Raw genomic sequence first — 23,875 nt, 5'->3', positions numbered from 1 at the left:
GGAATAAATTTTTTAGGGAAGGGGTGAAGGTAGTCATCATTAGCCCCACAGGACAGAGAAGATGCAACCAAGTAAACAAGTTTTAAAAGTAAAACGAAACAAAACAAAACAGACACTTTCTGACTCCTAAAATAGTTCTTTATCCTGTTCTTAGAGGTTCATTTTTGGTCTCCCCAAACTACTCAGACTTCAATAATCCCTCCTGGGAGTTCAGAGCTACAAGAAACCCTAAAAAGATTCACAGAATCCTTGTATGGGTTGAATCACATGCCTTCAAAATTTGTATGTTTAAGCCTTCCCCTCCCCCCCGTAACTCAGAATGTGACTGTATTGGAAAATAGGGTCATTGCAGATAGAAGTGGTTAAGATGAGAACTTATTGGAACCCAAATCCAACATGGTTGGCATCCTTATAAAAAGGAGAATATTGGACATAGACATACCCACTCAGGGAGACAGCTCTGTAAAGATCAAGGTGGAGGCCAGGTGATGCATCTCTAAGCCAAGGAATGCCACAGATTTCCAGCAAACCAACATAAGCTGAGGGAGAGTCATGGAAGAGATTCTGTGTCACAGCCCTCAGAAGGGACCAACCCTGCTGACCCCTTGACTTCTAGCTTCCAGAACTGTGGAACAATCAATTTCTGTTGTTTAAGCCACCCAGCTTGGGGTACTTTTTTACAGTAGCCCTGACAAACTAATATAAATCCTAAGTTGGAAAGTGCCATCTTGGTACTCATGCTGATGCCATGCACTGGGCAGAGGCTTCACGTGCATCATCTCAAAGCCTCCTCACATCAAATCTGGGAGGTAGGGACAAGCACTGAGGAAGCTGAGTCTCACAGAGGCTGAGCTCCTCAATCGAGATGACACAGCTAGCACATGGCCATGTTGGATCAACACTTGGGCAGTCTGAGTCCAGATCCTTAACCACTAAACATCACAACCTCAAGTGCAGTGGCCAGGAAAACTGATTCGCATCTAATAAGCCCTTTCAGTATGCATGACAGGCACTTTTAGGAACTCCTAACACACCATGAGGTAAAAATGAACATCGCCTATGTTTTGTAGAAAAAGAAGTGGAAACTATGAGGTTAAATGACTGGCCCAAGGTCACATAGCTCATCGGTGGTGGAGCTGAGGTTTGAACTAAGTCTCTGAACTTATTAGCAAGAGCCAAAAGAGCTCAGATTTGTGTGTTCCTTTCGACACCAACATCTTCGCCCTCTCATGTCACCATGCAGATGCCATCATCCTGTCTTTCCATGCACCATGCACACCCTGTCATTCCCTTTTTCTATATCTTAATACACGCACACATGGGCATTTTCAGAGAGTTAATTTCCCTTCCCTCCCTCCACATGAAAGCTCTGCTTCCTCCAAGTAGTGCAGAAGGTGGCTTCATGGCTGTCAAGTCTATGAAATTGCTTTAGCCTATGTTTAAACTCTGATAATGTTCTAAGTCAATTCCAGGAATTCTCCTGGGTCACCCATTTAGAGTGCATCTGGATGTAGAGCAGTGGTTCTCAGCCAAGGGCAATTTTGCCCCCACTGTGGGAACATCTGCAGTATCTGGAGTCCTTTTTGGTTGTCACAGCAGGAGCACAGAGATGCTACTGGTACCTGGCAAGTAGAGACCAGGGATTCTGCTAAACATCCTACCTCGCACAGTTACACAACAAAGCAGTATCCAGCACCAAATGTTAATACTGCTGAGGGTGAGAATTCCTGCATAGAGTGTGTCCTCCAGAGACAAACTGCCCATGTACAAATTCCAGCCCCACTGCTTATTCGTTCTGCAACCTGGGGAAATTTTCTTAACTTTCTAGGGTCTGGTGTTCTTATCTTCAAAATGAGACTAATAATAATAATAATAATACCCACATTCTGGGTTTGTTTGGGGAGAGGTAGGGTGCAATGAGTTAGTACATGACAATGTGTTAAGTCAAGTACCTGGCACGCTGTAAGTACTCTGGATAGTCACCCTTATTATTTCCAAAGATGGAATTTGGGTGTCTGACCACGGGGCTTCAGTAGCTGCTGCTCAAATGTACTATTCTATAATTTTAGCTGAGGTAGGCAGTGCTGGATTTACGAATGTGTGACTCGGGCACTTACCATATGCACAAATGAAATGGCAAGCTGCAGTATAGAAGGAAGCCCCCTTGTTGCAAAAGTAAAATCAGGCAGAATAAATTATTTAGGGCATCCTCTCTGAAACCTTCAAAAGTATTCAGAAATTCCCTTTGGAATCTTCTCAAAGGTCTCCATTTATCTATGCAACTAGCATTTACATTACTTTGACAAGACGCCAGACACTACATGGTTTAATGGATTTAATCCTCAAAACAACTTCATGAGATGGGCACTGCCTTCTCTTGTTCTTTTTAAACAAAACCACCTCTAAAGTATCAGAACCCAAGATCAATCACTGCCTCATTAAGTTTTCATTCAATATTATTGCTTTTCCTCTTACATTACGGCTATTATCTCCTGGTTGTCTCCCAACCTTCTCTGTAAGGATAGGAATTTTAGCAACATGACATAGGCTTTTGTGAGTTAGTTTGGGCACCTACCACCCTGTTTAATATTCACAGTAAAGGTTTTCCCTATGTGAAAGTTTCCTACGAAACCTTTTCTAAACCAAAATGGTGTAAGGTAAAGAAGCAATTAACATTAATTTATACAGAAACTATTTTAGCCTTCCCAGACCCCCAAAATAACCTCTCTTAAGTTTTTCTGATACCTTAGGACACATGTTGCTAACAGATGCACAAAATAAATCAAGACAAAGCACAGGTGCTCACAGATCCAAGTCAAAGCGATGGCAGCCTGATGCTGGGGAGCTGAGTGTGGTTCCCAGAGAAGGGGCTGGGTGGGCAGCTCTCACTGCAAGGGATGTGTGCTGCCTCTATACAGGCTTGCTGCAAAACAAATGCTGAATGCTATTTTTGCTTTTCCTGCAAAAGCGAAAATACTTTTTACATTTCTTTTGCTTAGTGAAAACAGGTGGCAATGTAGGTCTTTTGCAAAAGCAAAGTGGTGAAATGCAAACTTTTGAAAAGTGGGGGATATTTGTATATATTATATATATAATTATTTGATTTCCCAACCATGAGTCAGATGTCCTGCAAACTTTTGGAACTTAACTCACCTGGGAAGAGACTTCAGTATGTGGTTTGAAGAGCTGGGTCTGAAGAGCCCCTTGCTATACAGTGGCTGGTGTGGTGGTGAATGACAGAGAAATGGGGTTCCAGCCTGGGCTCTCTACCTTCTAGCTGTGTGACCTTGGGGGTTTTTGTAAAGTGGGGCAACCTAAGATCTACACGTTGGGGTGGAAGCCTAAGTAGAGTTGCATGTGGACAAAAGAGACATTCAATAATGGCTGCTCTCCACCTCTGACCAAATTCTGCCATCATCATGACTTGGATTCCATGGCTTATTTACCCCTTGCTCTACAGGATCAGTTAAATGACTATGACCCCACATTTCAATGTTATTGTATCACTGTCCTATTTCCTTTAATTCCTTTATGTGTTACCCCTTTCCACCTCCAGCCCTGGTGTTCAGGCCATATCACACAGCCTTCTATGTCCAGCAACTGAATTGTATACGGTTATCTATTTCTACATGGAATTGGTGGCAATAGAGACCATGCAATGGGGAGCTGCCCGGTGCTAAACTTGCAGAGTCCTTGAATTCTTCTCATAAGCTACCACTGACAGATAATTGAGAACATAGTTTACTTGGGTAAAATCACTCAGGAAGAACAGGAACCTCATTTGTGTAGTTTCTGTTATATTACACACAATAGGTACTTGATAAATATTTGTTGAACTCATTGCTGAACAGGTGAGCATTAGTTAAGTGCTACATAATGTGGTGTGTGGCGTTTTTCCTCACAGTATCTTCTCTCATTTCTTTTCAAATAATCTGAATAATTTGTAGGCAGGAGCACGAGAGCTTAGTTGTTAATCTCATCAACAAAGAACCTTCCAAAGAGGAGACATTCCTTTGGCCTGGGTTGTTGGCATTTCAGATGTAATTACATTTTTCACCCTAAAATTTCCCAACAAGATTAAGAGTCACACACAAAGTCTCCTTAACCCTCTGCTCAGAAGTGTGCACAAGGAGCTCTGCCCACTTTTCACGGGATTTCTGAAAGATGCCAGCTGCTGGCAACCATGAAACACGAAACACAAAGGACTCCTAATCTTCTGGAACATACCCTACTTGCACAATTCTTGCAAGCCTCTCTAAGAACACTCCAAAGTCTGCAAGTATGTACTTGCTTTTCTGCAGGCAAAGAAGATGCAACATTGCCTTTCTCAACAAGCTGTTTCCAGTATTTCCTTTATCTATTCTGGATCAGCCAAGATAAGACAGTGCAAATATCTAGGGAAAAAGGCAATTTTAGCATTTTCTTTTTAATTTTCCTTGCTTTATGGCCTCTTTTGGAAAGTCTCCTGACTTCCCATCGTGGTGATATTTCTTGCAAAGGCTGAAAAGTTTTAATGTATCCTCTTCATGTATCTAATTCCAATTGGCTGTTCATTCTGCTAGTTTACTGAGACTGTGTATCGAAGGCTTTTGAATTTGCGGGTGCATATTTTTGTTGTTGCTGCTGAGACCATTTGCTTGACCCTAGGAAAGTTATGTCCAACCGTTCCAGCAAAGGGCTTTTGGTCTGAAGCATGAAGATCCCCAGAGACACTGGTTCTGTTTGCTCCTCTGGTATTGCGTACAGATGCACAGCAGTCAGACTGGTGCCCAGCACCCAATGTGATTCAGGATACAACCAGTGAGTAAACATTTAAATCTTTATAACACAGCACATACTTGATAAATAATTACAGAAATACTGACGCTGCAACACTGTAAGGGGTGATCAGCGAAGAAGATATCAGAGGAGGTGGCAGTGGGGAAACATTACGGTTATGGAAGAGGGGCTGGTATTTACTGAATGCTTATTATGTACCAGTACTGGGCTAGCGTTTTATACCACTGTCTCATTTGATCTTCATGAGAACTGCACAAGGGAGGAAAGTAAAACTGTAATTTCACCATTTTCCAGATGAGGACTCTGAGGCTCAGAGAGATTAAATAATGTGCCCTAGGCCACACAGCTGTTTAGGGGTAGAGCTCTGCCCCTGTTCCATGAACTCCTGTATGTGCTGGATGAACCCTGAACTCACGAAAAGGGGAAGAAAAAGAGGCGAAAGATGAGGTGAAAGAAGGTGAGACCAGAAGAAAGGGAAGAAGTGGTCAGTGAAGAAAAATCCTGAGGTGGAGAGGGGGAAAATGATGGAGCCCTTGCTGGCTGTATCACGATTCTCAGAAAGCAGGCCCACTTTCCCTTTCTCATGAGAGGGGCTGGGTGGGAGCTTGAGGACTGGAGCGGAGATTTGAAAGGGTCTGGAAAGGCCTGAAATGAAGAAACCTATTTAATTCTCTTTACTCCACAGTTTTGCTCACACTTATTTGAACATAAAGTGTTATTATTATAATTTTTAAAAATAGTGTCTGTTAACATCCACTACCATCAATGCTCTAAGGAAATCCTTATGGAATTACTACTACCAGGGAAGGAGCAGGTGACCAGGAGTCAACTTTCTTCCTTTGTAAAAGGGGCATAGTGCTACCTGCCTGCCACCCTCATAGAGCTGATGGGGAATCTGATGAAAATCAGGACAGATGTTGGGGATTTCCTCTAAACTAGTAAGGGAGCTGTGTGAGTGAGAGGTGGGAAAAGAACTTGGAAGATGTTTCCAAGGATGGGCAGACCAGGCACAAAGCTGCCCGGCTACAGGTCTCTCCTTAGCCACTCTTGCCCTCGGTGTTTACTGGGAAAGTGACTGGCCCTGGGGGGAGATGGAGAGAGCCCATTTTTCCCTGGCCCTGGCCCACAGGGAGAGCCTCCTGGTTACACAAAGCTCCTGGAAAGCCTCTGTGGGTGGGAGTCCTGAGCCTCAGACCAGGTGTTCACACTCTTCCAGGAAGCATGGAAATGACTTAACAGTCTGGCCTCTGCAAAATGTTAATGAATTCATAATTTTTTAAGAAGAATAACATGGAGAAAATTCATCAGGCACTTCTCAGCCCTGCACCCTCACAGACTGTCAACCTCCTTATCTGACATACTGGATTTCACGGAGTCCTGAGCCTGTTGTATAAAAACGGACAAAGGTTGCTCTTTGGCTCTAGAACACTTCCTCATTCTCCCTCTCTCCTTTCCACATTCCAAGAGTGGGGAGGACAACTCTTTTCTGTCGCCAATCATAGTGAAGGACCTGTGAGGCTGAATTCAGATCAGCTGGTGGAGATGCGGTTACTAGAGCAAGCTGTAACCTCTCAGACCAAAACAGGCACGCTCCATTTCCTAGTGTGTCTTTATCTTTGGACAAAGGAGAGCAAAGGATTTCCTCTAACGTGACTTCATCGTGCTCCCAAGCTATTGCCCAGGCACCAGCAGATACAAGTCCAGAAAGTTAATTAAAGCATAAAGTAACCCACAACAGCAGCAAAAAGACCAACATGCAGAGCCTGGGCACAACCCAGTGCCATGAGGCAGTGGGGAGACTCTCTTTTTCATCACGGAGGGGTTTTGATTTTCTTTGTTGTTGAGGGATTTGTATAGAAACTACTCTCAAATAATGCAGTTACATCAGAGATCAAGGTGTGCTGAAAGAAGAATGGATGCTGGAGGATCAGCAAGGCCACATGCTGACTCAGGGTGGCCACAGGCATCCGGGCTCCTGGGCTGACACCTTAGTGCTGAACAATGAAGCCTCACACACTGCCAAGAACAAATGCACCGGGCAGCATTCATTACTCTCACACCCTCCCCAGAGCTGCTGTGTGCCTTCCTCTCCCCGCAGGGGCTGTCCCAACTGCCCGGTGCAGAGAAGAAATCAAACTTGTAGACAGATGTCAATTTGTCAATATGGAAAGATGGTCATGTGACACTGAGTAAATAACAACAGTAGTCTTAGCTACCTTTAAAGGCCCAAGGCAGCACCTAAAAGTGATAGAACAAGTACTCAAACTGGTCTGTGTGACTCTAGAGCCAAGGTACTTACCAACCACTTAGGACCAAAGGCTATGCAAAATTGGGAGTTATCCCCATCAAGTATAGGCTTACATGATCATATCTGTAAAGGAAAAGGTACCTAAAAATGGTACTTTCTCTGAATGAGGACTTTAAGAACTTCTTTTTTCCTGATTCTTCATTAAACTTTCTAAGTTTTCTATTATAAACATAAAAACTAAAAATGAGGAAAATGGCTTTAAGAAGCTCAGGTTTTCTGGTAAAAGTGATCTTTGTGATTTTTTATTTCAGAGCCTCATTCTATGTTTCCCTCTGAAGGATGAAAGTACAATGTATTTAGCCATTTGGGCATTTGCCTTTTTATTCTGGGTCTAGCAGGTTTCTCTGAGAAATGATCTTTCAAACTGATTATAACAACCTCTCTTCTACATCTTTCTGAGAGCTCTGTTTGCCCCATTCTGCATATACAGTGACTAAGGAACTAAGGAAATGCTTAGGGACAGGCAGAATCCTGACTACCAATTCAGACATGACCGGAGGGACCTGACTTGTTTTGGCACACAGTGGCCAGGCTGACCCCCAGGCTGTGGAAAGCTCATGAAGGCTGAAAGAAATGGCAGAGCTCCTCCTTCTCCAGATTCAGCATCTCAGTGATTTTTGTCACCATGGGAACAGCCCTGTGAGCTAGCTGGCAAGTGTGGCCTGGTGTTTGAGAGTACTGGATCTGTATGGGACAGATAGGGGCAGCTTAAATCAGGGCCAGGCAAGATGGAAGTTCTCAGTTGTTGTATGCTGTGATTCTGAGCATTTGCATTACATTTGCTAGAAAATAAGGCTAGAGGGAATGGACATTACCATCACAAAGTGTCTGATGGACACATTCACGGGGAAGGTGCCTTTTGGCCACCCAGGTAAAATGGGTTTCATGAGATCATCTGGTAAGCAAGTGGGTCAACATTTCTCCTGCAGGCAGCATGCTACTCTGGGGAAGGTATATAGGGAAAAGGCCTGAGGACAGAGTTAAGTCCCACCTGGGTGTGGCCAACAGCCTCCAGCCAATGGATGGCTCAATGGCCAGCTGGAAGGAATATAGACACTCTGGTTCATATATCTAATGGTGGTCATAAATATGCACCTTGGTTTGGATGTTATCATCTCAGTTTTCCATTTTGTTGGGGCTATGGATATGGTTGAAAAGGGATGGGGCTTGGGTCCCTCACCCTGAACTGCCAAGAAAATTCTGGTCCAGCTTGTTAACATTGCCTACCAACTGGATGGCTCCCCAAAGTAGGCCTCTGAGAAGTGTCTACTCTGGGTCCCCAAGTCTAGGAATGAGATGTATCAGTCTTCTCAAGTCCACATTTAATATTCCAAGAGAAATCCCTTATGCTTTGTCTGAAAATGCCATTCTGGCCATGTGTTTGAATGCTGACTCTTACTGGGAATTCTGGATCTACATCCAACATTAAATGGTGCCTTGACCTCATTTAGTTATTGTATTCTTGAAAAACGTCTTCCATATTCTTGGTAACATAGATGCTTCTCTGGAAAAGAGTGTATACAACATTATGATGTCCCAACTGTAAGACACAACTTATGGGCAGGGTTGTCACAAACAGTGATGTAGTCTCTCTGGCACCTGCTGATTTCTGGACAGTGCTAACTGCCATTGGCACTTCTTTCCCTGCTCTCACCCATGGCTAGATTTCCTGATGTCCACTCAGTTTATTATTTTTCTTTTATCCTTCAGTTTTCCATAGTCCTCCCACCCATTGATATCTGTGTTTCAGATTAATTTTCACCAGATGTGAGCGTCTGGACTCTCCAAGATTTGTTACTTTCCCTCCATGTTCCTAACCTTCTTTGGGCCATTTGTGTGATTTCTCTGACCTCGCTAGTGTTTCCAACACCTCCCAAATTAGTGTCATCTGCAACTTTCCCTCACATGCTCTTCTCTCCCTTTTACAGATCATTAATAAAGAGGTTAAACAAGAGCAGACCAGCACTGTACTCTAGAGCAAATGACAAAGGGGTGGGAGAGGCTGGAGCACTCCCTGTGCGCCAGCCCTGGCACAGGAAGGATGTAGTGTAATGCAACAACACTGCACCAGACACCTCTTGCTTCTGGCCCACAGTCATTTATCACCACTGTTTGTTTATGATTTCTCAGCCAGATTTCACGTCCTGAGAGAGTGGTCATATCCAAGCCAACATGCATTGCTTTGCCAGGTAACCTCACAAGTTCCAGAAAAACCCACAAGAACTTATTTACTGCTCTCGATTCTACTTAAAAGCTTCTACCCCAGCCCCCAAGTCCATCATGCTTGAGAGCAGAAAGAGGTGGACTGAGACATAATTACCCTCTTTTTTCTCTTCCAAGTCATCAGCTCATAGTCGTTTGTCAAATATTTGTTGACTTTTCATGTTATACACTTGACTTTTCTTTGAGCTGAGGAAGAAACCTTCCTCTAGAAATATGAACTAATCTAGAGTCTCCAGCAATCAACACTTCCTTTGCTTATACCTGGGTGTCATTAAAATCAAAGGTAATGTAAGAGTATTTTTTAGGGTAAACATGCTTTAAGACCTGCTAGAAAATGTGCAGCTGGCTTGTATAGCTATGATCACAGGAATAGATTTCCCCTTTTGGTTTTCCTTTATTCTGTGTTTTCTCTTATCCCCCAAATCCACCCATCCCACAGTACCAACTACTTTCTTCAGTCAGCTTATAGAGTCTGCTCTTCCAAGCCTATTAGTAATAATAATAGTGATATTCTGATGAGGATTGTGCTCTCACCGTGCACCAGACATGGTCAGGTGTCTTACTTGCCTCATGTCAGGTAATACTAACCACAGCCTGTAAGGTGTGCACAAACTTCCCCAAATGAGGAAATGGAGGGACACAGAGAGAAGGACACTTACCCAAGACCGCTCAGCCAAAGAGTGCTGGAAGAAGGACCCAAACCCAGTACCATCTAAATTCAGAGACCCCATTATGAGCCACCCCAACACATTGCCACCCAATCTCTCATAGATGAGTGGTTCTCCTTTCCTGGGTTACTGACCCCATGAGTATCTGTGGAGGATCACAGATGCTCTCCTTGGAAGATGTGCACATACCCAAAACCAAGTCTGTTAGCCATGTCAAGGACTTGCAGATCCTTGGGGATTCATAAATATCAGCTTAAAAATCTGTATACTGATCTAAATTCCTCCAGGGTAGGTACTGTATTTTATTTACTGCCTCAACACCAGTACTGAGATGAAGAAGTATTTTTTTATTGAATTATTGATTGCAAGAACTTTGGGCAAGACGTAGAAGCTGTAGCTCTGAACAGCAGCTTTACAAGATATCTTCCAGACTAGCAGAGGAGGAGGGGGAGGATGAAGAGGAGGAAGATGAGGAGAAGGGGAGGAGAGGGAGAAGGAGAAGGAGAAGCAGAAAAAGAAAGTGGGGGAAGAGATAAGGCAAAAGATCACACTTTGCCCAGGAATGAATTCTGCACTGAAAGTAAGCAGAGCCTTTATCATGGTTGTTCTGAAACATCTCAAAACTACTTCTGGTTACATCTTATCTGAACTCCTGAAAACAAGTTATAGAAAGTTTCTTCTACTAGAAATAATACACTCAGAATGTTAAGATGGGAAACCTGTCCTCATGAGCAGGCAAAATCTCACAAAATCTCACAGAATTTCATCTCAGCTAACAGAATTCTTGATGCCTGAGGATCTCAGGGGGGACTACAATCACCAGTGGCATTTCCTCCTATCTGTAGGTTCTTTTCATCCTTCTGCAACTTCAGGAGCTTGATTTTCTGTAGACCACTATGCCTCAAATGTCTCCCTATTATATGACTGCTGAGTTTTCTTTGCTATCTTTGATATTCAAGTTCTTCCTTTTCTTTGAGAGTCAGAGGAGCTACAAACTCTTGAGGGTGGACTTCAGCTATTCTTTAAACTTGACAGTCTGCGTGTCACTGCAATGGGAGGCCAAAGATCCCCATGCTGGTATGTAGGCAAATAGAAAAGAGGGAGGTCAAAAGTCTGCTTTTCCTGTGGCCTATCTGACTGGATGCCTAGGGAAAACAGACAGAACAGGACTCCTACTCAGCCCCCCAACCTTCAACAATGGCCTGCCCCAGCTTTGACGCCCAAGGTAGAAATTTGGAGGTGTTCTCAATTTAGTTTTTTGTCTTACCTGTCCATCAAAGTCCTGCTGGCTTCCCTTCCTAGTCTCATCTCCAATTTATCCACTTGTCCCTGCTGGGTATCATCTCTTCCACTGCTCCCCTGGGTCAGCACCATCAAGTTCTCTCACAAATGATGGAAGAATCCCTACTTCTGCTCTTCCTGCCATGATAGTTCATCCTCTACACCACAGTCAGGCTTGTTCTACAGCATAAATTGAATCATGCCATGTTCCTGCTTAAGATCCTCTAATTTTCTTCTCATGTTTTCATTTTTCTTAGGCTAAAACCCAAACTCTCTACATTGGCCTAAAAAGGGTTTACCTTATCTGGCCCCTTCCCACTTCTTCATATTCATCTCATTGTCTTACTTTTCTATCCTGGGTTACGGTCTTCAAGCTCCTTCAGCCCATAACACCCTTTCTCACCCTCTGCCATTTGCATGCCTGCCTAGGACCACCTCCCAAACACACATCTTGGCACGGATGCCGCTGACTCTCCTCCTTTCAAGGCTTGCATAAAACTCACTTCCTTGGAGAGATGCTTGCTGAAATCCTTTCTGAAGTAGATTAACTAAGTAGCTCCCTTTTGTTAATTTCAATATCTTCCCTGGTTTCCATCAAAGCAACAATCAAATGTATAAAGTTTCCATTCACATGTAATTCTTTGTGGTCTGTTTCCCTCAACTATATTGAAAGATCCATGGAGTAGCAGACATATTTACCTTACTTATCATTGTTTTCTTAGCATATAACCAAGAATTTAACCATTTGATGAAAGAATGGATGACTATATGAAAATGACTGAATGGATAAATAAATGAAATAAAATGGCACAAGGAGGAGATGCATCTCATATTCAGCTATAGGAGACAGAGGTTGGTATCCCTGTACAAGAGGTATAAGGAAACCTCTACTTTGCAGAGAAAATGGAACATCAGTTATGAAAACTGAAAACCCAAGGCTCTTTCCACGACTTGTTTTCCAGCTACTGGATTTCTCTTGCCCCGGTACAAGCACAAACCTAGTGTTTAGACCTTTTGTACCAAGAGAAAACAAGAAGGATATAAACTTTCCAGCCATAATAAAATATCTCCTTCCTCATTCTTCCTGATAGGAGCCATGACAGGGAGTTCCACTGGCCTCTGAGCACTGCTTCTACGTGTAAAAAACCCCTGTCTTTGTGTCTAAGTGCTCTATGATTCACACTTGCACTCTGTATTCATACTTGCACCGTAACAGTGTCCATCTGCTGGTGGCACAGAACTACACTTCTTCATTTTGAACAGGATACACCTACCAGCATCATGGCCCTTTGCCAAAACTTGTTAATGCCCACATCTGTATTTTTATGAATCAGGTCCTAAAAATTTACATATGTTTTCAATCTAAAAAGACTTCTTCCTTTCTCAGTGGTCTAAGAAATAAATGTGATCTTGTGTTCTATGTCTGCTCAATTATGAGAGTTCATAGTAAAAGCTCAAACATTCAAATGTCAAGGCAGATGTGGCACTAGATCTCATAAGGTGCCTAGATTTGGTCCCTTGTTGCCCCACCTCATTGAATGTTCATGAAACAAAGGGCCTCTTGGAGGTCCAAGGAAAGTACTTCCATTCAGTAGAAATGAAGAGTTATTTGCTGACATAAATGATTGCCACATCAAGTGGATTTTCCTGAAGGAAAGTAATGAAGAATTAAGCAGCTGCTTTTTCTGTCTTGCAAAGCAAGATAGAAAATGCAGTAAGGGCTCCAGGAGCACATTTTCACAATCAAAAGTAGGGGGCGAGAGGACAATGATTGAACACACATTACAGGGATGCCCATGAGGGCAACAACTTGCTGGAAATGTGACCTATGGAGTCTCTGCAAGAAAATCACAAAATAAGGCAAGCCAAAGGTAAATCTTAGGCATAAGAAAAGTAGGAGTGGGGAGGAGCCAGCAGGGAGGGTAGAGAGAAGTTGGAGGCAGAATATAGGAATATATTTTGGATCCAAACTGCACCAGTTACATAATTTGTACAACCCAGTGCAAAATAAAAAATGATTAAGAACGACAGTGACAGCAGAGCGTTAAAGCAAGAGTGGAGTCCTAAGGCTGGGGTTCTTTGGACTATATAGGTCACATGCTGATAAGGCTGGGCTGGAGGATGAGGTTTATAGGGGGAAAGCCTGACTCTAGGGGCTGTCGAAACCCTTTAGAAAAGAAACTTTCTCCAGTTCACTTTGCTCTCAGAAAACACCACCCTTGAATGATCACAGTGAGACAAATAAATCATGCCTGGGCTAGTATCTGGAAGTGGCAAAAAAAGGAGGAGCTGTCAGGGCTGTTATGTTAATTCCAATTTGTTGTAATATTTGGAGCGACTTTTCCCAAATTATGATTCATTTCAGCACCAAACACCAGATTCAAGTCAGAAACTTCTGATGCTATTCTGAGCATATTACTGATGGCTAGTAAAATAACTTCTTGTAATATTTCTTTTATAAGGGCCATAAATCAAAATATTCAAAACAGTTAATTTTTAATGTGCCACTATTATCCATCTTTAGTTATAAATTTAATGTCTCCTTAGGCCCCACAGATTGTAATATGACTCAAAACATGCAACGGCTGTTCGAAAATGGAAGGCTCCCCCAGTATCTCATTATTTAAATCCTTAAGATATGGTTTTAAAAGCCTGAGGATATCTGAGCAAACTTGTTTAAAGGAGTCATAAAGAAAGATAAGTAGTTTTCCTCAGAAGTCTATAAAATTTATTATAACATATTAAAGTAGGATTATATATTGACTAATTTTCAGAAGACATTTGTTTTCTGGGGTACATGGTGCTTGGGAAATTCATGAAAGAATAAAGGGGGTAGGGGCTTAACACTGTTGTCTCCACTTGCCTTGAGCAAAGCAAGGTTTTCTATGAGCCTTGTCCCCAGTTCCACCCTGAGGATGACAACTTGGGCCCTATCTTAGGGGATGGCAGGGTGGATGTCATGAATCTTGTGAAAGAGCAATAAAATCTTTACTATTCAGGAGGAGACACAAATACAGCCCAGCACCCCAGCACTTATGATGGTAGAAGAAAGAGCTTCATGGAAGAGCCCCAAATAGGACTTACTCTTTCTTCTCAAGGCCACCCCAAACTCATAGACCCTTCCTTTGCCTACCTGTTCCATGCACGCTGTGGGCAGGTTTCACATGTTTGCTTTTTAACCTTGTAAAACCTTTATTCCTTATTTAATGTTATTGTAGGTCAGTTGACACATGCATTAACTTTTCTGCATGAGTAAATGTGATGTTTCCCTTAAAGTTTTTCCTACATAGGGAGAGAGTCTTTAAGATAGGACCTTGGGAATTTTTCTGGTTTCCCCACCTCTTCACACTGACAAGCTTCCCTCTGGAAACACTCTGTATCTGGAAGAGTTAATTCCAGTGCTGTTTTCCCCTTTACCCAGGAAAGCAGTAAGAGGAGAGATAGATAGTCTGATGTGACCAAGAAACAGATTCTACTGGCAGCAAATGGATCCAGGAGGTGTTACATCTTTACTACGCAGAAAGATGTTGTATTTGAAAATCTGCCACTGTGTATTCCCACACAGCACCAGAGAGAGCCATCTGAATCACCGGTGGGACCTGCAACAGGTTTAACTAAGCAGTGAAACACACCAACAAAACTGTCACTTATGGGCAAAACATAAACAATACCAGTTATTGTTTTGAAATTCGCCCCAAGCACCGCTACCATGTAATATGAAGGCAAGACTTGGGAAAGGGCATATCTGCTAACTTATCCCCCCGAACTGCCTCTCTAATCACAGACATTTGTGACATTTCACATTTGTCCCAGAAAAAGAACCACGTATTGAGTTCTTTTTGACCATACAAAATCACCATGGCACACAATTGACCACATTCCTTGTTCTGAACAAAATGTCATATACAGTATCATCAGTTCAACAGCATATTCTATGGAACCATAGATATTCAACTCTGGGGAGTTAATGACTTGTTAAACAACCTGCAGTATCCTGCAGAGGTGTGATTTGTGGCAGCAAGGCTCTAGGATTCAATGTTCCATTTATAACCATGTGGCAATTACATGTGCCACTGTTCAATTATAATGCAGATAATACAGAAATAAAAGGTAGGTTGTTAATGGCTAAAAATCATCCTTTAAAAGAGCAGACCCTCTGAAAAAAATGCAATGTGCAAAATTTATAATTTACAAGTTCCATAGAAGCACAATTGTAAAAAAAAAAAAAAAAAAAAAAAAAAAAGCAACAGATATAAGGCCACTAACCTGCCAATACTGAGATTTCTATTCTAATTCATTTAAAGAGATACAGTTACCCATTCACCATCACTATGCCTTGATCCTTGTGTTTTCTTCAAAACTGCCATAGAAGAGATAGTACAATCCATCAAATGGGCTTCTTAGAGATGACAGTTTCAGCTCCATGAAGGTATACAGTTTTATTTTCCTTGCCAAACATGTGACAGAACCAGGACATGAGAGTCACAACACCACACTGGTATATCTGCTAAAAGCAAGCAGTTGGCTGAAAACCGCTACTGGAGAATAGTGACAATTTCTGAGTCCACAATCATGCCTTAAAAAGTGTGTATAAATCCTAGCGAGGGCATAGTTTATGTCTTAAATAACACAGAAACATTTGAATCGTGCTCAACCCGGCCCCAACACGGCAGAGCAATAATGTGGTTGTGGGGAGGGGTAGTAGGAAGGAGGGGTTTCTTGGGGGTGATCACAGAACACAGAAGCAGGGCACAGTCACAAACATCAGCGAACACAATTGAACACACATACAATACAACACCAGAATGCAATTTTTAAAAGAAAAATGATATAAAAGATGGTTTCTCACCCCTCAAAACAAAACTGGAACTTTGGTTTACAGGCCCGGCTATGCCCATATGCCCTCCTCGTCATCCTGTGGCCGGCCCGGGAAGGGAGGTGCACGGAGAGGAGGGGAGCACCGGAATGAAAGAAGAGAAGGTTAGTTACACCGTGATGCACTGGAAAGGCACACTGATCTTCACTTTGTTTTTTAATCTTAAAGAGTGAATAAAAAAAAAATCTATAGTAACTTAAGTTCCACATCACTGACTTGTCAAATACATAACTCAGTTTTGTATCTATGGCAACCCCCACACAAAACATTCCACCCACCCAGCTCTGACTCTGTGTCAAGATTGGATTAGAAGATTAAAATTAGTCTACATTAGCAGATGATTATATTTTTGGAAAGCATGCAATCTGAATTGCATATGCCTAAGGAGTAGATTAAACCTTTTAAGTAAGCAGAGAAGTAATTATAGTAATCAAATACCCTTAATTTCTCTTAAGCTTAGAGTATCAATAAAGGCTGAAGAAGAATTAAAAAAAAAAAAAACTCCATCTCCTTGGGTGGAACAAACTTTTGTAGCATGCAATAATTCACGTTGGTTATTTCACAAAGGCTCAAACATGCTGTGATCTTCTTGATTTGTCAGGTTCTGTTTGCTCTCAGCATAAAAGAGGATGTACACGCCATGGAATGATTATACATTTGCATGGAATGATTATACATTTGCAATCAAATAAGTTTCAAAGAGAAGAGAGTAAACTTTCAATTCAGTAGAATGCTTGTAGAAAGAGAGTTTTGTTTAACTTAAGAATTGTGCTCAACTATGGATAAACTGAAACTTATTTGGTCTGAATTCTTGTTGTTGAAAATGTTTCCAGAATGGCTCTGGCCACTTTCCTCACTTAGTGAAGTGGCCAATAGGCAGAAAAATTGAATCTTTGGAGACAGAAGTAAATCTACCATTCCAAGGTATGTTTTGAACAAGAATTCTCACTTTTTACTGCAGGACTGAAACAAAGTGTAGAAGACTGAGTGGTTCATATCTTGGTCTCACACATAATTTGGGAGCTGTGTCCTTTAATAAATCCCCAATGAAATCAGGTTTTGCCATGATTTGCTTCTTTGTTTTGAAAACTAGGAACAGGAAAAAAAATAACTTGGATCATTTTCTCACCATTTGGACTCTTATTGCATAAGTTGTTGTAATATTTGTTTGAATCATATAAAAATGCCAATATTTCACCATTTTTGACCTAGAAAAACAGCAATATAGTTCAGTCTAATCTTGCCAACAGGCTAAGGTGATTTTCATCAACTCAAACATTCAGATCTGTGGCCTTTGAAGTGAGTTTTCATATAATTTGTTTTCTTTGTATTTCTATGTATTTTATTTTATGCATTTAAAAATATTCTGAGAAGAGGGCCAGGGTTTACCAGATTCCCAAGGGGATCTATGTCCCATAAAGGGTTAACAATCCCTGACTGATTTGAGTCTATCAAGTGATTTGCACAGACTCTGAATTGGACAACTCAGTGTGAACTTGCACTGACAGTTTAGATAGGGATATTCTGGCAAAAAAAAGTAAGGTACAACTGATCATTATAGCTGGGTCTTCTCTTGTAAAATTTATCTGTGCTTATTAATCACTACACAATCTAGCAATTGCTCCTGGCAATAAACTTCTCTTTTCCCTACATAACTTGAGAAATACTATTTTTATATTCATTAAACTTCCTCCCGGGTTCCGGTAGAAAAGCAAAGTTGATGTCCCTTTTTATGCTAATGAAGAAGGAAAGTCAAGTCAAGGGACCCCCCAGGCATCCACAAATGGGTTTCAAGGGGTCTAGCCACTCCTTGAAATTCAAAGAAGAATGTTGTGGGTATGTGTGTAAGTATATTTCTCTGGATGGAAGCCCTAGCATTCATTATAACATTTTTGAGCCCCAAAGTCACTGCCATAGGGAAACTCTAGGCACAGAGCGATGCTATGATTTGTCAGTCACAAAACAAAATAGGAGGTTTCCCTAAAATGCAGCCCACAGCCCCTGTTGACCGCTTAGGCTAAATGACTGTAAAATCACTTTCCTTGCAGGGAAGTTTATTTCATTTTGCATTTAAAACCCCAAACATGTATACATTTAGTTTGTTTCAAATCCATTCATGGAGGGTTTTACATTTTAAAGAAGAAAGAAAAAAGGAAAGCCACTGCCACCAAAATCTACCACTGTTTTCTTAACAGTGAAATGTGGTCTAATGCAAATCACTTTTAGCAAATTAAATATATTAAAAAGTGGTAATTAATTATGATTGAAACAGACAGGAGTTGTAGGTTGAAAATATACACTGCCAATATCACTACTGTGCCTCGTCCACCATAGGAATAAAAAGGAGCTCCCAGATGTCCAGGGTTATTAAAAACCAGATGTTGAGATCGACGTCTTGTATGCTGGTGAATAAAGTAAAGAAATATGACAGTCCAATATAAACTTTGCTAACATTTAACATGGCAGAAATGTGGATAAATTCCTTTAGTGAACTCAGAATATTATGCATTTTTTTCAGTTTTTTTTGTTTTTAAAGTTGAAAGTTTTTAACTGAAAATAGAAGGGGAGGTGGTGGCCATTTCTGGTCTCTCTAATCTTCAAAGCTTAAACATGAATTGACCCTAATCACCAAGTGATCTGGGTCAGAGTGAGTGTCCACTTGGGGAATAAAAAACAAAAATGCAGGAGCTAATCAGAGGGGGAGCTCCAAGTATTTCCAAACGTTCACAGCTGTCTGACTCCTGCACTGCCTACATCTTTGTATGCAAATATTAATTTGTTCAGCAACCTTACTGCACAGAAATGTAAATTTGGGAGCCAAAAAATAAGAAACAGATAAATGTCACTTGAACCCTAACTTCATGCCAAGTTATTTAGAAATTCTTGGGACTTTCAAAATGCATCTATCAGGTCTGGGAGAGTCTGTTTCTTTGTTTCTCTGTTTCCAAATCTACTTCGCATTGGCTTTTCTGGATGTCGCCTGGTGTTTGCTCCCTCGCGTGTCCTTCTTGAGTGATTGCTATGCCAGGAGCTGCCAAAATATCTGGATGGGAAGAAAGCCTCTATTCCACCAGTCCTCTGTGTACTTTTTTCCACAGCATCTGGGGATGGGAATATCCAAGGTGGGCTACAGACCAGAGCACAGTGACCATAAAACACAGCAAATTTGGAAGAGCTGGGAGGCTTAGCTATCAAATAACCTCAGGATGAATCTATAGCTCCAGAGATTATATGGGGTCTCGATGGAAATCCTGCAGTACCAGATGCTGGGCCCTAATGGGATTCTCTAAATACTAAGATAAAACAAAATTCCTCACTGGATGGGCCGCTCACAGGGCTATGTTGATGACAAGATCTAAGGACAAAGGAACGAGCCATCATTGACAAGACAGGTGACTTCCTTTTGCTGGGGGGGAGGCATTTGTTAGCCCCAACAAAGAAGCTCTGGGAAGGAACTCTATAATATGACATGATAAATGGCCCAGTGTAAACTTTTAGTTGGTCTCTATTTTCAAGTATTGGCTACAACCAGCAGGCAAGCCCTAGCTTATCACTGAATAGTTTTTCAAAAACACCTGCAATTAGAATTAACAGTTAGCTTTTTTTCTTGAAATTGGAGGACTAGGTCCCTAAAGGGGACCTGTCACACCTGTCCTAACTGAAAATGAGAGTAAAATTATGGAAGCATCACTTTTTTTTTTTTAATTTTTTTTTTTCAACGTTTATTTATTTTTGGGACAGAGAGAGACAGAGCATGAACGGGGGAGGGGCAGAGAGAGAGGGAGACACAGAATCGGAAACAGGCTCCAGGCTCTGAGCCATCAGCCCAGAGCCTGACGCGGGGCTCGAACTCACGGACCGCGAGATCGTGACCTGGCTGAAGTCGGACGCTTAACCGACTGCGCCACCCAGGCACCCCAGGAAGCATCACTTTTAAATCAGCCCACTGCCTCTGTGAGAATTCAGCTAGCTGTCTCTACCAGAAAGTTCACCTTGGCTCTCTTGAGGGAAGGGATACAAAGAGATTGTCCTGATTCTAACAGGGTCTGGTGTATACAGTCACCAGACCTATCCCTACCCTACTTCAGTACATGCCTTCTCTGAACTTTCTGGAAACATCAAGCCCAAGGATTCTGCAAACTTTGGCTGCACAAGTCCTGGAAGCAGGACTAGAGTATGGGATTTATGATGTGCCCTGTGTCTGGGTTCAACCAAAGCAACTCTTCTTGGCATTTCCAACTATGGGCTTGGCCAGAGCCAGGGAAGACAAACACATGTGTAAAGGAAACCTATGGGTATGAATCTGGAAAACAGGGACACCTAGCCTTGTCAGAGCACTAGTAAGTTTACTCTCAGGGTCAAGTCTATATCTTCTCTCTGGAGACCTTCCATCCATGCCTCTCACCTTCCCTGCCTATGGATGGATGTCTCTATTCAGGTGATGAGGTCAGGAATGCCTGTAAACTCTTACATGATCTGTATTTGTTACAGCCTGTATCTGTTACCTTTGCAGACCCCAAAGAAGAAGAGAGTCCTATCTAGGTTCAGATACCTTCTTTGTGCCCTGTTACAATATAAATGTTAGCTTATTTCCGACCTGGACTAGAAATGAGCCCGCAGGTATTAGCACCTGTGCAAGGTTTGAGCAAGGCCGCTTTCTGTGTTTCTTCACTGAGTCTCCCCACAGCCCCATGACACAGGCTTGGGGAGGCTTCGTGCAGATATGGAAAGGAAGTCTCAGGAAAAAAGATCAGGTAGCTCACCACAGGACACCTGGCTAGGAGCTGTGGAGCCAGGGTCAAATTCCAGTCTGTCTGACCACAAAGGTATACCCTTCTGACATGTGAACTCTGAAGCCACAGAAAGAAGAGCTCATGTTGACCCCAAAGCCATTTGTTGGTTCTGCTTTTCTCAGCTCTGAAGTACTTTGGACTTTGTACTGCCCTCTTTGCGAGCTATTAAAGGTCCTGGTTGGAGTGGGATGGCACAACTTAGATATGGTCTCTCTGGTTCTTCAAAGAAAGAGATCCTCACATGCACACAGTACCTGTCCCTTAAATGGGCTTATATCAGCAGCACCCCAACAAATTTCAAGGTCCCTAAGGGGAAAAGGAGAGCCTTCACTCACTTCATATGGCCTCACAATGTCTCAGATGTGGGAATTTAACAAATTATTTCCAAATGAGTAAGTATATAGGATCAGTTTCTTTCTTTTCTGAATGACTCAACTCCTCTGAGACAGAAGGCTGCCTAGATTCCAGAGTTCCTTAGAGTTGCCAAGATTGTGTTTACTTGTTTCTCCCAAGAATGGCTCCTTCCTCCTTTGCACTACACCAGCCACTTTCCTGGTTTATTCTTCCAACCCCAGTTGGTGAAAGCTGACTGTCACTGGCTGAGCAGGAACTTGACAGGGGAGGTTAGTACTTTAAAAGACACATCAGGGTATTCCTCAAGGGAGAGGCAGAGACTAGAAGCCTGTGCTGTCTGGGGTGGTTCTTCTCAGCAAGTTCAACTCACAGGGATACCCTGAGGAGGGCAACCATCTGAGTCCTTTGCTAAGCCATCAAAAAACATTACAGAATTTGGCGAAGGGCAGTGGTTGGCTTTCTCCTTCACTTCTAATGAAGTATCTTCAGGCATTTTCTTGATTTGGCGGCAGGGGGGGAGGCTTCATTGTGGGGCAATCTGAAGAAACTAGTTTTCTATTTCCTTCAAGCAAAAGTAATTCTGACAAATCAGTCTTTTGTACATGGCACCAGATCTCTCAGCTGAAAGATGCAAGATACCCAGCTGTAGATGGAAATACTGGAAGGCTCTACGTTGGCCAACAATATTGTTTCAGAGCCCAAAGTCAACATCTGTTAAAAGCTGAGCCACTGCCAGATAGTCATAAAAAAGGGGTGAGGGTGGAGACAGGCTTTATATTTGCTCCCTCATCCATCAGTCATTAACACTTGGCTTTGTTAAATACAGTGAAAACTGTGTTTTTAACACGATTCTGGTTCTGCTATTTTCTGGCTAGTGGGCAACCAAATCCCCTAGTTTCTTGACTCGTCATTTCTTCAGCTGCCTCAAAAAGAAAATGGGATCATATCCTGACCCTGACACTTCACAGGGTGCCGAATGAATTAAATTGGAGAATGTAAATTAAACCACTTTGTAGATGTTACAAATATATACGAATATAACTAGGCACACTATCCCTGTTGTTAGCATCTGATAAGTTTACTACTGTTGCAACAAATTATTTGGCATTGAACTAAGGCCAAAGGCCAAAGGGTAGGTGTGAAAAGGACCTGATAGTGTATAAAACCATCCGTACACATTTTAGCATCTCAGGGGGTGTTCACAGCTGGAGGCTAATCAGATCATTCATTCATATAGGGATGCTGAAACAATTTTTAAAGTGCTATTGTTGTATAAGTAAGGTAGTTTTCAGAATGTGTGCGTGTGCCCTATAAGTTTAAAAGATGTTTCCAATTCTCCTTCCTCTGCTGTTCCCTTATCTTCAGGGTGCTGCAAGTGCCTGGTGTGTGTAAGTCAAACGTGATCCTTACAACATCAGTTCAAGAAAAAAAGAGAAGCAATGGTGTTTAGCAACAGAAAATGGATTTCCCGGCTTCCAGACATTTCAAGGTTGGCCACCTCCTTTCAATGGGGGAGCCTGAGGGCTGCCTCTTAGACAAATGTGACTGGATTAAAGCAGCAAGTTGAAAAGGAATCAACCCTCCAATGTTGCCAAGATGAGTTACATCTACAAGCTGGGGAGTGGAGGCTGTGTCTGAAAACCCCTGTTGACTCAAAGGATACTGCAACAAATCTTTTAATGAAACCCTAATACTGCAAACAAGATTTAAAACTAAGAGGAATCAGTAAAAGGGGGGATGAAAACTTTACCCCAAATAGAGTAAGACTGAAATCTTCCACAGGCTCAAATCTTCTGTAAGGAAAAATCCTTTTCTAACAGGAGGATCCTGCCGCGTTAAGCAGCTCTGCCTTTTTCCCAGGCGTGAAGACGCTGCCTGGCAAGGTTTACCAAATCGTGCCCTCATGTGCTTACATGTCAGGAATTAACATCACACCCAGATTAAAGAGCATTGGTGACAACCTGCTCATCTGCAAAGCTGGCTTCCCAGGGGCTGTCACCCTGCCTCCCTTGCTCTCCAGTGGCTTGTGATGGTTGGGTGAGCTCACAACTGCTGGAGGAGGAAGGAGCCGTTAAATGCTCTCCCAGCAATGGTGCAGAGGTTTGTCCTCACGTCCCTTTTTACCTGTGGCCTCACAGAGACCCTGGCAGGGTCATTCTAGAGCTTCTGCTCTTAAAAACAAGCAAACACATAAGCCGCCACCTTTATGTCCCAATGGTGAGAAACCATACGTTCCTCCTGACTTGTGTTTCAGTAGCTTTGGGGATTTTTCATTGTCTTTGAGGGATAAAGAAAAAAGTGACATCTGAGCCATCTTTCTATTTCATCTACTTGAAAAAACCTGTTGGGTTTTAAACAGCATCTTCCAATCCACTGGTGATAAAAGGAGTACCAGCAAAGAGGCAAATAATCACAACAAAAAGAAGAATTTGTGAAAAAAATATGTGTGGTGGTGGATGTTGACTAAACTTACTGTGCTAATCACTTCACAATACATACCTATATCAAATCATTATGTTATATGCCCCAAACAAATATAATGTTAAATGTGTTATACCTCAGTTTTTAATTTCTAAAAAGAAAAGAGACAAGT

The 23,875-nt window shown here is 42.1% G+C and overlaps 1 protein-coding gene across 10 annotated transcripts in view; it reads right to left on the bottom strand.

Moving 5' to 3' along the window:
- Nucleotides 1–23,875, bottom strand: part of ERC2 (ELKS/RAB6-interacting/CAST family member 2) — a 934,759-nt gene that overhangs the window by 153,725 nt on the left and 757,159 nt on the right. For 4 of the 10 annotated variants that reach the window (XR_015248352.1, XR_015248351.1, XR_015248353.1 and 1 more), the window contains exon 18: nt 16,109–16,174. The exons of the other annotated variants lie outside the window; for them this stretch is intronic. Coding sequence is in view for 1 of the 4 variants with exons in the window: in XM_086697887.1 (XP_086554013.1) it covers nt 16,148–16,174 (27 nt within the window). In the remaining 3 variants the exon portion in view is untranslated. The remainder of the gene's footprint in view (nt 1–16,108; nt 16,175–23,875) is intronic. 10 annotated transcript variants of the gene reach the window in all.

The sequence above is a fragment of the Puma concolor genome, chromosome A2, assembly GCF_028749965.1.
Source record: "Puma concolor isolate L17-30 chromosome A2, mPumCon1.1.hap2, whole genome shotgun sequence".
Lineage (NCBI taxonomy): Eukaryota > Metazoa > Chordata > Mammalia > Carnivora > Felidae > Puma > Puma concolor.
The sequence above is the reverse complement of the archived record's forward strand: the minus strand, read 5'-3'. Positions and strand labels throughout refer to the sequence as shown.